The sequence below is a fragment of the Lissotriton helveticus genome, chromosome 8 (assembly GCF_964261635.1).
Source record: "Lissotriton helveticus chromosome 8, aLisHel1.1, whole genome shotgun sequence".
Classification (NCBI taxonomy): domain Eukaryota; kingdom Metazoa; phylum Chordata; class Amphibia; order Caudata; family Salamandridae; genus Lissotriton; species Lissotriton helveticus.
Window position 1 is genome coordinate 1,247,095,733 of NC_136069.1, and position 12,212 is coordinate 1,247,107,944.

The 12,212-nt window shown below is 49.0% G+C and overlaps 1 protein-coding gene across 1 annotated transcript in view; it reads left to right on the plus strand.

The window, feature by feature from the left end:
• Positions 1–12,212, plus strand: part of HERC2 (HECT and RLD domain containing E3 ubiquitin protein ligase 2) — a 1,611,099-nt gene that overhangs the window by 1,452,880 nt on the left and 146,007 nt on the right. Inside the window, 1 exon segment of the mRNA XM_078658234.1 lies at positions 9,315–9,505. Within this exon segment, the coding sequence (XP_078514360.1) occupies positions 9,315–9,505 (191 nt within the window).

Consider the following 12,212-nt stretch of genomic DNA (forward strand, 5'->3'; position numbering starts at 1 on the left):
TTGCCCAACTTTTTGTCCCATTTTTGGGGCACCCTCTTGCTTTGAACACCTCTTTTTCCGCAATCATACACTTGTCATATTCCCTGGTCCACGTCTGGAGTGAGGGTCTGTCTGCCACTCCCCATTTCCTTGCTATCTCCCTCTTGACCAATGTGTAACCCAGTGTCATGAATTGTTGTTCATTTTCGTAAGGTCAGTCGGCTCCCATATATTTAGGAGACCCATCCAAGGTGTAAGGGTGTGCTTTTTCCAAGGCTTCTAGGATGCTCTCCGTGGCCCCCTACCAAAGAGGTCTCACCCCTGGGCAGTACCATATCATGTGGTAAAAAGATGCTTCTTGTTGGCTCCCTCTAATGCATATTGCGTTGGGCCTGGAGCCTATCTGCAAGGGTTGTTCCTGTGAGGTAAGATCTATGTAAGATTTTTAGTTGGATAAGTCTATGACGCAATTTTATGGCTGCCTCGCAAGGGGACATCAATGCCGCCTGCCAGTCATCTTCATCTATTGGTCCGAAGTCCAACTGCCATTTCTCCCGAAGTTTGTGAAAAGTGTCTGGCAGATTATTACAGTTTTTTTGTATGTAACTGATAGGGCTTTTGTAAGCAGTGGACCGTCGAGCACCCTGTCTTCCAGAGGGGACGAATCTGGGACATCCGCCATGTCAGGGATAGCAGTGGTGAGGGTGTGTCTAATTTGCAGATATCTGAACACTTCCCCTTGGGCCATATCTTACGTCCTCTGTAGGTCTTCGAATTTGAGAAGTGCCCTCTTTTGTACCAAGTTTCCTATTGTTGAGATTCCGATCATGTCCCACTTATCGAACCTGGGGTGACTGCCAAGAAGTCCCAGTCTCTGGGTACACCACAGGGGTGTGGCCTTCGTGAGGGTCTTTGCCCATCCTAGACGGCGTTCACCGGGTGCCATATCATCACCGTGTGGGCTTAAATCACCTGTTTTGATGCTTTTTGTCAGGGGTCATACTTGCATGTATTCCCCAAAGCCGTTTATCTTGACACAGTGGGACTTGAACTTACTGTCTATATTTCGTATGTTAATGTTCTTTGAGCTGATGCCAGCTGTTCACTGCCACGACTGACATTAAAAATAATTTTTCTGATTGCCATCACCTCTGGGTGCTGTGTGAGTGAACTGCCTCCATTTTCAGAGCAACTGCCCTATCCCACTCCCTTCCCGGACAAATTAGTAACTATGATCAAGGCGGCCTTCATAAGCAAATGTGTGACTCCTTTTCATATTGATCAATCTCTCCCTTCGCCAATATTTTTCACCCTTCAAAAGAAGAGGTGAGGCTCCATCATCTCAATTCTTAAGAGGGCTTTGAGTTTCAACATTGATCACACAAAAGCCCATTGTGTAGATGATCAGCTCTTTGGATGATTCTATGTGCAGAAAAGCACCCTATTTAGGTGTATTGTCCTCTACATCAAAATCTGCTGTGCACTGGACAAGATGTAACCCACTGATAGCTGTGCATCCATTCCACCATTGGCAAGGCAAGGGTCCTATTTCTAGACATCTGCCAGCTCCAATGTGGATGTTGGTGCACATGTTAATACAACGCCCCTTATTTGACAATCCCGTCCAGTGGGAGGGCCATTTTGCTCATTCGACCCTGCAAGACTTCTTAATCTGAGACCCTCCATATTTGGGAGGTACTTCTGTGGTATCTATTCTAATTTTGAGGAAACTGTGGTTAAAATGTTTTTTCTGTTGGCCACTCAAACTGCAGATTCTTCACTCACCCCCCTGGAAGCTGTCTTTCTAGTGTCGCTAGTGTCTAGTGTCTCTCTCTGGTGTATAAAGTAATGAATAGACCTTGAGTCTCTAGTCTCTCTCTGGTGTATAAAGTAATGCATGGACCTTGAGTGTCTAGTGTCTCTCTAGTGTCTCTCTCTCCTGTGTAAAGTAATGAATGGACCTTGAGTGTACTTATGCTCCTATAACATTCAGCAGCATTTGTAATACAAATATGCTTTTAAACTTGGGACTTCCAGAGCGACCAGACAGTAGTGAATTCAATTACTTCAAGGGGCGCCAGGGAGTAGCTCATAAATTGAAGATCAGAGGTCACAGAGCCAGTCCCACTAAATAAATTCTCACAAAACTGAACAACTTTCTCACTACACACTGATGAGTCACAAGTATTAAGTAATGTTGCTCACTCAAAAATCAATCCTGTTTTGGCTGCTCCAACATCAGCCTGCATCGTTATCAAACTCTGTCCTTGTCTCCCAAGCAAATTTGTTTGTTTTATAATTGTTACGTGACATGGTACTGTCAGGTTAGGACTAGGCAAAAGCCTTCGGAGTATGAGTGCCTGTAAAAGTGCCTTGAGCACAACCATGATGAGACGACATGCGTCAACTGCCGGGCCGACCGGCGTTCACTGCCGCGCCATGCACCCCAAGACCTTGAATGAGTGTGTGATGCCCCAACGGTCTTGATCCTGGTCGAGAGGAATGTCCCCGGATGGGTCACTGAGCCCAAGATCCTTGTCGCATTTGAAGTAGTCTTCGGGTATATCCCAGAAGCGGAAGAAGTCTGTGACATTGCCCCGTTTGTCAAGCCATCTGATGAGACAAGGAGGGTCACCATTTACGGCCTAGCTCAGCAGTTAAACCTGAACCAGCTCCCCGCCGCAAAGTTTCAGGGATCCTAGCTACCCCCGCCCAACTTCACAAGTTATATGAGACAGTGCACCTCATATTTGGGTGACCCGTTCCTGCTGGCAGACCTGGTTCTCCACCAGTAGTTCCATCCCTGGTTCCAGTCAGCCCCCTTGGAACCAGTACCAGTCATACCACCTCAATCTTCCACTGTGCTGGTCCTAATGTCGGCGCACTCCATTCTCATCCCTGACACGGACCCGGAGGGGTGGCGTCCATCGTCAACTTCGGTGTTGACTGTAGCCATGCCTTCTAGGCCAAAGCCCGAGCCCTGTTCTTATGGGCTGGGACTTGGGGAGGATTAGGAGGGGTCACTGGATCCTGAAGAATACCAAGCCCTAGACCCCAGCATGGACTGGTGTGAGGAGTTGAAGGATGCTAGTGGATAGGCACCTCTCTAGATACGGTCATGCTCTCTCATCCTACTGTGTCTACAGAGGAGGGGGCTTCTTTTGCTATGGTGGCGAGAAGGGCAGCCGAGGTCCTGGACCTTAACCTAACCTCAGTGGTTTTAGCCAGGAGTGACCCCCTTTAGAACTGCTTCTCCCATTTAATGAAACCTTCACAGACGTCCTGCTTGGGACTTGGTCCAAACCATGCACAGGGGCTCTTGTGAACAGGCTGATTGCCCGCCATCACCGTCCTGCCCCAAGGGATCTCAACATCTTTACGAAAAACCCTATTCCGTAAAGCTTGGTGGTCCGAGCCTCAATCTCTAGTATTATTACTGGTGCATTCCCTATCACTCCACCGGATGGAGGATTCCAAGAGGCTGGGCACCTTAGGAAAGGAAATGTTTTCTTCCACCAGCCTGGCACTGCATGCCATGAACACTGCGTGCCTTTTGTGCCATTACTCTCATGCCCTGTGGGATTCAGTTGCACAGGTACTGCCCATGGTCCCAGAGGAGGCTCGAGCAGTACTCTCCCAAGCTATGTCTGACGGGAGCGATGCAGCGAAGTTCTCAATTTCATGTGGGCTGGACACAGCTGACTGGCTGGGCAGAGAGGTTTCTTCGTCTGTGACTTTTCTGGGGCTGTCCAAGCATTGTTTATGGACATGCCCTTTGATGGCTCTCATCTCTTTAGGGACAAGGCAGACTCGTTGCTGGAGCACTGCAAGTATTTGACCAGGTCCTTTCCTTGGCCTCTCGCCAATCCCAGTCCTCCTTCCTCTCCTTTCGTGGCCACAGAAGGGGCTTCCATTTGCTTCTTTACCTGCCCAGCCACCACAGCGTGCAAGCTCCCCAGACTCAGAGTGGCAGAGGATGCGTTACCCACAGAACCCGTGGGTCAGGCAGCTAGAGCTTGGGCCAGTTTCCTAATTCCCTGCCTTCCATAGCCTCTAAACCCCTTTAATTGCCCACTTACCATCACGGGCACCCAGTAGGTGGCAGGATATGCCATCACCTGCCCCATTGGAGGTCTATAACAGCAGACCACTGGGTTCTTCAGATTGTCCGAAGGAGCTACTCCCTCCCCTTCTTGACTACCCCTCCACTCATGCTACCCAAGTGTGACAGGCTAACGGAGGACCATCTCTCCTTACTCCACCAGGAAGTGACCGCTCTCATGGCCAATGGAGCCATAGAGTGGGTGCCGGTGCCAGAAGTAGGTTGTGGTTCTTATTCCTGCTACTTTCTAGTGCCCAAGAAGGATGGAGTCCTTCGTCCTATCCTACTCCTGCACACTCTCAAATTCTTCTTGAAAAAGGAGAAGTTCAAGATGCTCACCTTCACTCAAGTCCTGTTTGCCCTGTACCTGGGAGACTGGATGGTAGCGTTGGACTTGCAGAATGCATACTTCCCCATTCCTGTCTGGCCTGTCCACAGGGGGTTACCTGCGGTTCACTGTAGACCACCAGTGTAGGAAGCTAGCTCTTTATAGTATATACCAAAATGAGGTATATCATGCAAAGAGTCCAGGTATTCTCTTACTAGTGGACAGGGGCTTGTTCTAGCAATCCGAAAGTGCTTTTCTAGGAGGGTAGTGTGGTCGGGCAGCCTTAGGCTTATCAGAGAGGAGTGTTAGAAATCTGCAAAATACACACAGAGCCAATAAATGATGCACATCACTCAGGAGATCCACACCTATTTATAAAAATAACATGTATCTTTATATATATATTTAGGTACCAAAATCAATACAATCCGGTAAGTACGTTTTGCAAATGAAATACTTTACGATTTCTAAATTCGGCACTTAGCGCAATTTTTAGTAGCTGTAATGTTATCCCAATCGGAGGAAAAACGAGTACGGCATACATGTAGAGTACAGCGACTTACGAGAACAATCTCCTGGACTTAAGGTGAGTTCTGGGCAAGGTCCAAGGCAGCACCACGAGGTCACTGCCTCGTGCAGCGATGCAATACTGCGTTGGGTGTCCAACGTTAGTCATGGGGAATCGGTCTGCATGAGAAAAGGCTGCAGGTTTGGACTGGGAGGCCAATCGGGCTTAACCAGCAGGGGGGCTCAGGACCATGGGGACATGGGGGCGCCTTTGGTCCTCTTCTCGGGACAAGGGTTATGTGTGCAGAGTTATCCTTAGGTGTCTGGTTTTCGTCACCGGTAGAAGTTGTGGTAGAGGGGGCCTGCAAAGACAGACTGCAGGTGATGTTGAGATGTCCATAGCAGGGAACCCTAAGGTGGGCTTTGAGTCTGGAGGGTGTGAGGGCCACAATGGGTGCAGTGGTGCTTTCTGGCGTCAGGTTTTCGCGGTTTTGGAGCCTCACAGTTCCCTCTTGGTACCTGCAAGTTGTGAGGGAACAGCTCTGCTGCTCCACAGGAGTTCCTGAGTCTTTAGAGAAGTCCTAGCTATCCTCCTAGGATTTGGAGGAATAGCAGCTCACTGGGGAAGATAACTTTAGCACAATTGTCGAAAATAGGCAAACAGACCGGCAGGGTTTGCGCCAAGTCAGTTGCTACTTCTGCTGTTCTTGCTTTCACAGCTTTTGGTCCTTCTTCATTTGGTTGGCAGCATCTAATTTCTTGGTGCCAAGGGCTCCCTTAAATACTAGATTTAGGGGCGTTAGGGGAGTGTAGGGTAGTAGACAATGGACAACCTACCCCTGGGTCACTACGCTCCCTACATAAGACCACGTCCTGTGAGAAGCGGGCATAACCCTGTCCTAGAGTTCCTAAGTTTGTCATCACAAGATGGCATACTCTGAAGTTTCGTCTTCACTTCAAGTAGCCCACCTTATGGGTGAAACTAGTCTGAAGGTGAACACGCCTATCGGACTACTAATGTTCCCACCTTGACCAGGTGCCAAAAGGGCCCTGGTCAAAGGGGGGGGGTCAGCATCCCCACCTGTGAGAGAAGCCATATTTGCATACCAAAGGCTGTGGGCTCTTCGAATCTCCCTGCCTTTGCATGCTAATTCGCAGGCCCTCCTGTGGGAGGGGGCGTAAACACCCTCTGTCCAAGCAGGCTTTGTTCCTTGCCTCCTGAGAGCAAAGGCCCTCACCCTTGGGGTCAGAAACGCTTCTGGGGAGACAGGCTGGCCAAGAACAGTCGGTGGACACACCAGTAGCTGTTAGGTTTTCAGGAGGCACCTCTAAGGTGCCCTCTGGGTGCTTGTATTAATAAAACCAACACTGGAATCAGAGGAAGCTTATTAGTACAAGATGTTTAATACCAAACATCCATGGTTTGAGCAAAGCCATCATGTGACTGGGGAACTCGATTTCACCAGTATCCAGCACATGTACTCATAATGGCTTCCCTGGTCACTTGTACTATCAGCAATAGAACTGACCAGCACAGGGGCATATCTGCTCATGCAGATATGTCCATGCAAGTAGTACAGTGCACCCTGTGATAGGTCTATGTGGCCTGCTGTAGGGGTGACCTACCTATACTGCATACTGTGTCCATTGGCATGGCACACAAGGATGTGTGCCATGTCATGTTTTAACTTTTGTCTGCAAGCAGGTACACAGCCTGCAGTGGCAGTCTGAAGGTGCATGATGAGGAGTCCTTTAGGGTGGCACCATACATGCTGCAGCCCTTAAGGACCCTCTTAAGCCTCCTTGCCCTAGGTACCAGGGGTACCATTTACTAGGAACTTACAGGGAGTGCTAATGGTTGTGCCAAATGGGAAACAATTGTACAGTTTTGGGAAAGAGATCTGGGACTGCAGACCTGGTTAGCAGGAGCCCAGTGTACTTCCAGTCAAAATCACATCAAATACCAGTCAAAAAGTGAGGGTTACCGTGTCAAAAAGGGGTACTTTTCTACAAGGAGCACTTTCAGTCGCTGTGCTCCCTTTTGGCCTTACCAGTGCTCCTCAGGTGTTCACCACGGTGATGGCGGGGGTTGCAGCTCATTTCCCTAGATTAGGGGTGCCAGTCTTCCCCTATCTGTCGATAGTGAACCCCAGTGAGTAAAGGAGGTCCATCATAGCCTATAGGCAGGATAGGACAGCCTGGAGCAATGCCCACCTTTAGCAGCCAGTTGTCTCCCACCTCTATCTACAGTGGACCTCCTGTACTCACTGGGGTTCACTATCAACATGCCAGTCATACTGACTTTGAGGCTGCTGGACCTCATGACCTCCTGCATCCTGCTTGTGACGCATGCCCGCTGACAAATGCAGGTTCTGCAGTGGGACCTGAAGTTCCAGTGGGCCCAGCATCAGGGATATCTCTCCAACCTGGTCCAGATCTAGGAGGGAACTGGAAATGATCTGCAGTGGTGGTTAACGAACCACGATTGGGTCAGCTACAGACCCCTCTCCCTTCCCCAACTAAAACTGACAGTGGTGACAAATGTGCCTCTTCTGAGATGGAGCGGCAATCTGGAAGAGGTGGAGATCAGAGGGCTCCAGCAGAATCTGGACTCCACATCAACCTACTGGAACATTGAAAGCCTTTCTACCCTCCATCAAAGAAAGGCTAGTTCAGGTGTTCATGGACAACACCACCACCATGTGGTACTGCAACAAATAAGACCTTTTTCCCTTTGTCAAGTTGCCCTGCATCTCTGGACTTGGCCGGACCATCAGGGCATATCCCTGGTGGTTCAACACCTTGCAAGTTCTCTAAACGCCAGGGTGGATGAACTTGGACGAAGTGCCTAGTAGATCACAAGTGAAGTCTCCATCTGGAAGTGGTGCACGGTCTCTTTCAGCAGCGAGGAGAGCCTCGGTTAGATCTGTTCATCACCGCCTAGAACGCGCAATGTCAGAGGTTTTACACACTGGAGTTTCCAAGGTGGCTTTAGCTCAGAGACTCACCGTATCTCGAGTGGAGCCTAGGCCTCCTGTGTGCCATCCCGCACATAGAACTCCTGCCAAAAGGTCTCAAAAAGATCTGGAACGACCAGGCCGAAGTCCTCCTTGTGGCTCCATACTGGGCTCGTAGTTTGGTATCCTTAGCTGTTGAGGATGGCTATTGATCCTCCAATCAGGCTGCCCCTTCAGGAGGATCTTCTGTCCCATTAGCAGAGGGGAATTCTCCACCCAAACCGGTCAATGCACCGCCTTCTTGCGTGGAGATTTAGCTGCCACAGTTGGCAGCTTTTGACCTTCTGCCCAAAGTCTGTAATGTCATCTTCGGGCCAGGCGTCCCTCCACCAACAACTGTATATGCCTGCCTTTGGGGCAAGTTTGTGGCATTGTGTGCAGAGAAAGAGGTTGCCCTTCTTTCTGCTCCCCTCTCTCAAGTCTTTCTCTTTGTCCTTCCTGTTGCGTAGCCAGCTTCTGCTCTGGGCACCTTAAAGGGCTATCTTTCCATTTCAGCCTTTATGCAGTTGCTAGATCAACCATCACTCTTAAAATCCCCTGTTGTAAATAGGTTCTTGAAAGGTTTGCTACACATTTTTCCGCCTTCACCCTTCATCATTGCTCAGTGGGACCCAAGAATCCTTACAGACCCACTGATCCTCCCCGCTCTGTGAATGGATTTCTAGGGACAGGGCTTTCCCATTTCAGGTCCGTGGTTTTCCACACCAGTTGTCAGTTTTCTTCGTGGATTCATACTCCTGGCATGGAAAGTCGCAAAAAGAAACTGCCATCAGCGTGCTGGAGTGGCACCTATATTGGCACCACACACGTCCCTTCTGGCGAGGACGATGCCACGGAGCCAAACAACACCACCTACCAGTGCAAGGGGTACTGCTCACTCAAGATTTCCATATCTAGTCTGACGCCTGGGGATAATTCTAAGGTAAGGAATCTGCAGCTAGAAAGTCTTTAAAAGATAAGGCATTACCGAAGGTAAGTAACTTGTTCTAGTGTAACACAAGTCACCAATGTATTTCTGTCTCTCCATTGTCTTCTTACATGCAAGTTTTATTCAAGGCACTTGGAAACCTATTCTTGAACTTAGGGATATTTCATGCTATAACGACTTTCCAAGGTGAATGGCAGGGACGTAACACAGGCCCCCTGCAGCCCAGGCGCCCCCCAAGCTCAAGGGAGGACCCTCAGCACAGCACTCTGGCTGCAGAGCTCGTGATTGAGCCCAGAGAGGGCCCCCTCACGTGCCTTGCTGGGAGGCCCTCAAGTTTCGTCACGCCAGTGGTTATTGGTATCCATGAAAATTTTCATTATGCATATTAGATACTTAATTGTGGATTATGTTCTTATGCTGACTTTGTTTATCTTATGTATTTTCTTACTAAAGGTCGATAAAGATTTTATTCCTGGACTCATGTACATTCGTGACAATGAAGCTACCTCTGAAGAGTTTGAAGCCATGAGTCTTCCTTTTACGGTGCCAAGTGCTAGTGGGCAAGACATACAGCTGAGCTCTAAACATGCTCATATTACACTCGAGAATAGAACTGTTTATGTGAGGCTGGCAATAAACTACAGGTTTGTTCTTATAATTTTAGCCTGCTGCTTTATGTTGTGAACATTTATATTTGTGCGTAATTTGTTAACCTTTTGGTAGAATTTCTCAACAACTGTTCACATAAATTACTTGTGCTCTTATTGATACTTACAACTGCAGATTCCTCACCTTTTTAATTTTCCCCAGGCGCCAAACTAGATCGAAAAGCTTTATTAAACGATTGCTCCTATGTGGCAATAATGTGCCATCAACTCCACTTCTGTCTCGACCCGCCTCCGGAATAACGTTATAGAGCCATATATTGATACCACCCCAGCGGTTTGACAACAGTTCTTTTCTTTCCGTACCCATTGATGCTGATCCAGAGCTACGCTCCCAAACATCCGTTGGTGCTTAATAAACCTCCAAAATGTTTTTCTCAACAGTATGCTGGGAATATCTTTCTCCCGAAGACCTCAGACTTCAAGCCATCCTGCACCTACAAGAAGTAGATGTTGGTTAGAGACCAGCATGGCATCTGTCTTTGGTGTATCGGATCGAAGGAGATTTGAAGACAAGAGACAAATGCTCCCTGAGGCTTACAAAGAACCTCAGGGAGTGGAAGGCCAGTACAAGAAACATGGCCAGTAGAACTCCAGATTTTGGCCCTGCACCCACTCTAAAGACCAGCCGGAAGCACTCTCCCATCTCACCCTCACCAGGGCGAGATTGTGCAGTCAGGTGCCCAAGGGCCAGTCTCTGCACCTGATGTCGACTCTAATCATTCCCCGTCGTCGAAGTGGGAGTCCCACGGTACCATAATAAAGCAGTGTGTATCAGTATTATAGGCCAAATTGGCAGTGAACCTTTGCTTTTAAAACCGATCTATGTCCTTTTTTAGGTTGAGACTGCTGTAGTAGAGTATGGGAGGGAAGCCAGCGCCCACTGTCCGCCCATATTTTTCATTGGCTTGTGTCGTTGTCTTTCGTAAATGTTGCCTTCGGATTCGTTAATAGGCTTCTTCGTCCCTCCTTAGTATGGCCTTGTCTTTATTTGTAACCTCCCATGGCTGCTGGCCCCTTTACTTCGGTTATTACACAGGACCTGGTATTTAGTCTGTGTAAGCACTATTATTGAGTTTCTCTTACTGCAGGCCAGACATGTGCTGCTAGAGCTGAAACCAGAAAAGACTCCAGCGCATACAGAACGCTTCTGCACGACTCATCCTGGACATCCCCCGTCACAGCCACATCTCTGCCCATCTGAAAGACCTGCACTGGCTCCCCATCAGCAAGTGGATCACGTTCAGACTCCCCACCCACGCTCACGAGGCTCTCCACGACATGGGACCCAAATACCTCAATAACCGCCTCACATTCTACACACCCACCGCCAGCTCCGATCCGCCAGCCTCGCACTCGCCACCGTCCCACGGATTCGCAGAACCACCACCGGAGGAAGATCTTTCTCCTACCTGGCGGCCAAGACTCGGAACTTCCACCCCACCCACCTACGGCTGACCCAGGACCATCTCTCCTTCAGGAAGCAACTCAAGACCTGGCTCTTCGAGCAGTAGCAGCACCCCCCCCCCCCCCCTCCTCCCAGCGCCTCGAGACCCTAGCGGGTAAGTAGCACGCTCTATAAATGTGTTTGATTAATTGATTGATTGAAACCTCAGCAAGGCCGCCCTCATAACACGGGCGCCTGCTTCCAATCACTTTAACCTGGCATTATCTCCTGTCTGTTTCAATCCCCCAAGTAAAATGGATTTAGAAATGATTAGCGAATTAAGTCATGTGAATTCCAGGTAGCACATTATTGTCGCTCCTGCCGCTGCGGCAAGTCGTGGTGCCCGTCCACCCGCCGAGCCCGAGCTGCAGAGCCCGGCATGTGCCAGAGAAGGAGCCGAGTGCCTGGGCCGGAGCACGGGGAGCGCCCGAAGCGGGTCAGGCGGGAACATTCCGGGCTGGAAGAAGAACATCCCCATCTGCCTGCAATCCGAGCAGGAGCGAGCCCTGACGGAGTTCCAAGTGAACGAAACTCGTTGGCTGAGGTTTTAAAAGGTTGAAAAAGAATAAAGGAATTTTGGACACATTTGAAGCTTTCTTGTATTTTCCTATTTGGTGCACCGTCCTTTTCTATATAAGCTTTGGAATCTGTTTTGCAGTGGAGCATTTGTGCGGTGAGCTCCGGACGTGTCTTGCACAATCTATGGACTTGAATGTTTACTTTGAAATTGAAGTGATCAACCCTGGTCAGCCGCACAGTTTGTTTTAAATAGCACATAATTATGTGCTAATGGACTGAAGCTGACAACAGCACATCGGTGTTACATGTCATCTGCACTAAAGCCACCTGAAAGGGTTGTTTTCAAAAGCCTGTTTTATTAACAACAGCACCACCTCCACCACTACCAATACCACCTGCCACGAATGAGAGCTCAACTAGCAGATTCTGGACAACCTCTTACATCGTTGGGGAAGCGTTTCAGAATCTGGTTTGTAGAATCCAAAGCTCACCCTTTTACATCACCACTGGAGTAAACCTCCCACATCTACTCCATTTGGCGAGATCTGAATTAACCCCTTCTTCCATCAGAGCTCATCTTGCTGCTATTTCCAGATGTAGACGATATAGGAACACATCCTCTATTGGATAGAGACAGGTAGCTGCAGATTCCTTACCTTTGAATTTACCAGGCGTTTGACTGTATCCAGAAGATTTTTCTTCGAGCATTGCCTGCGTGCC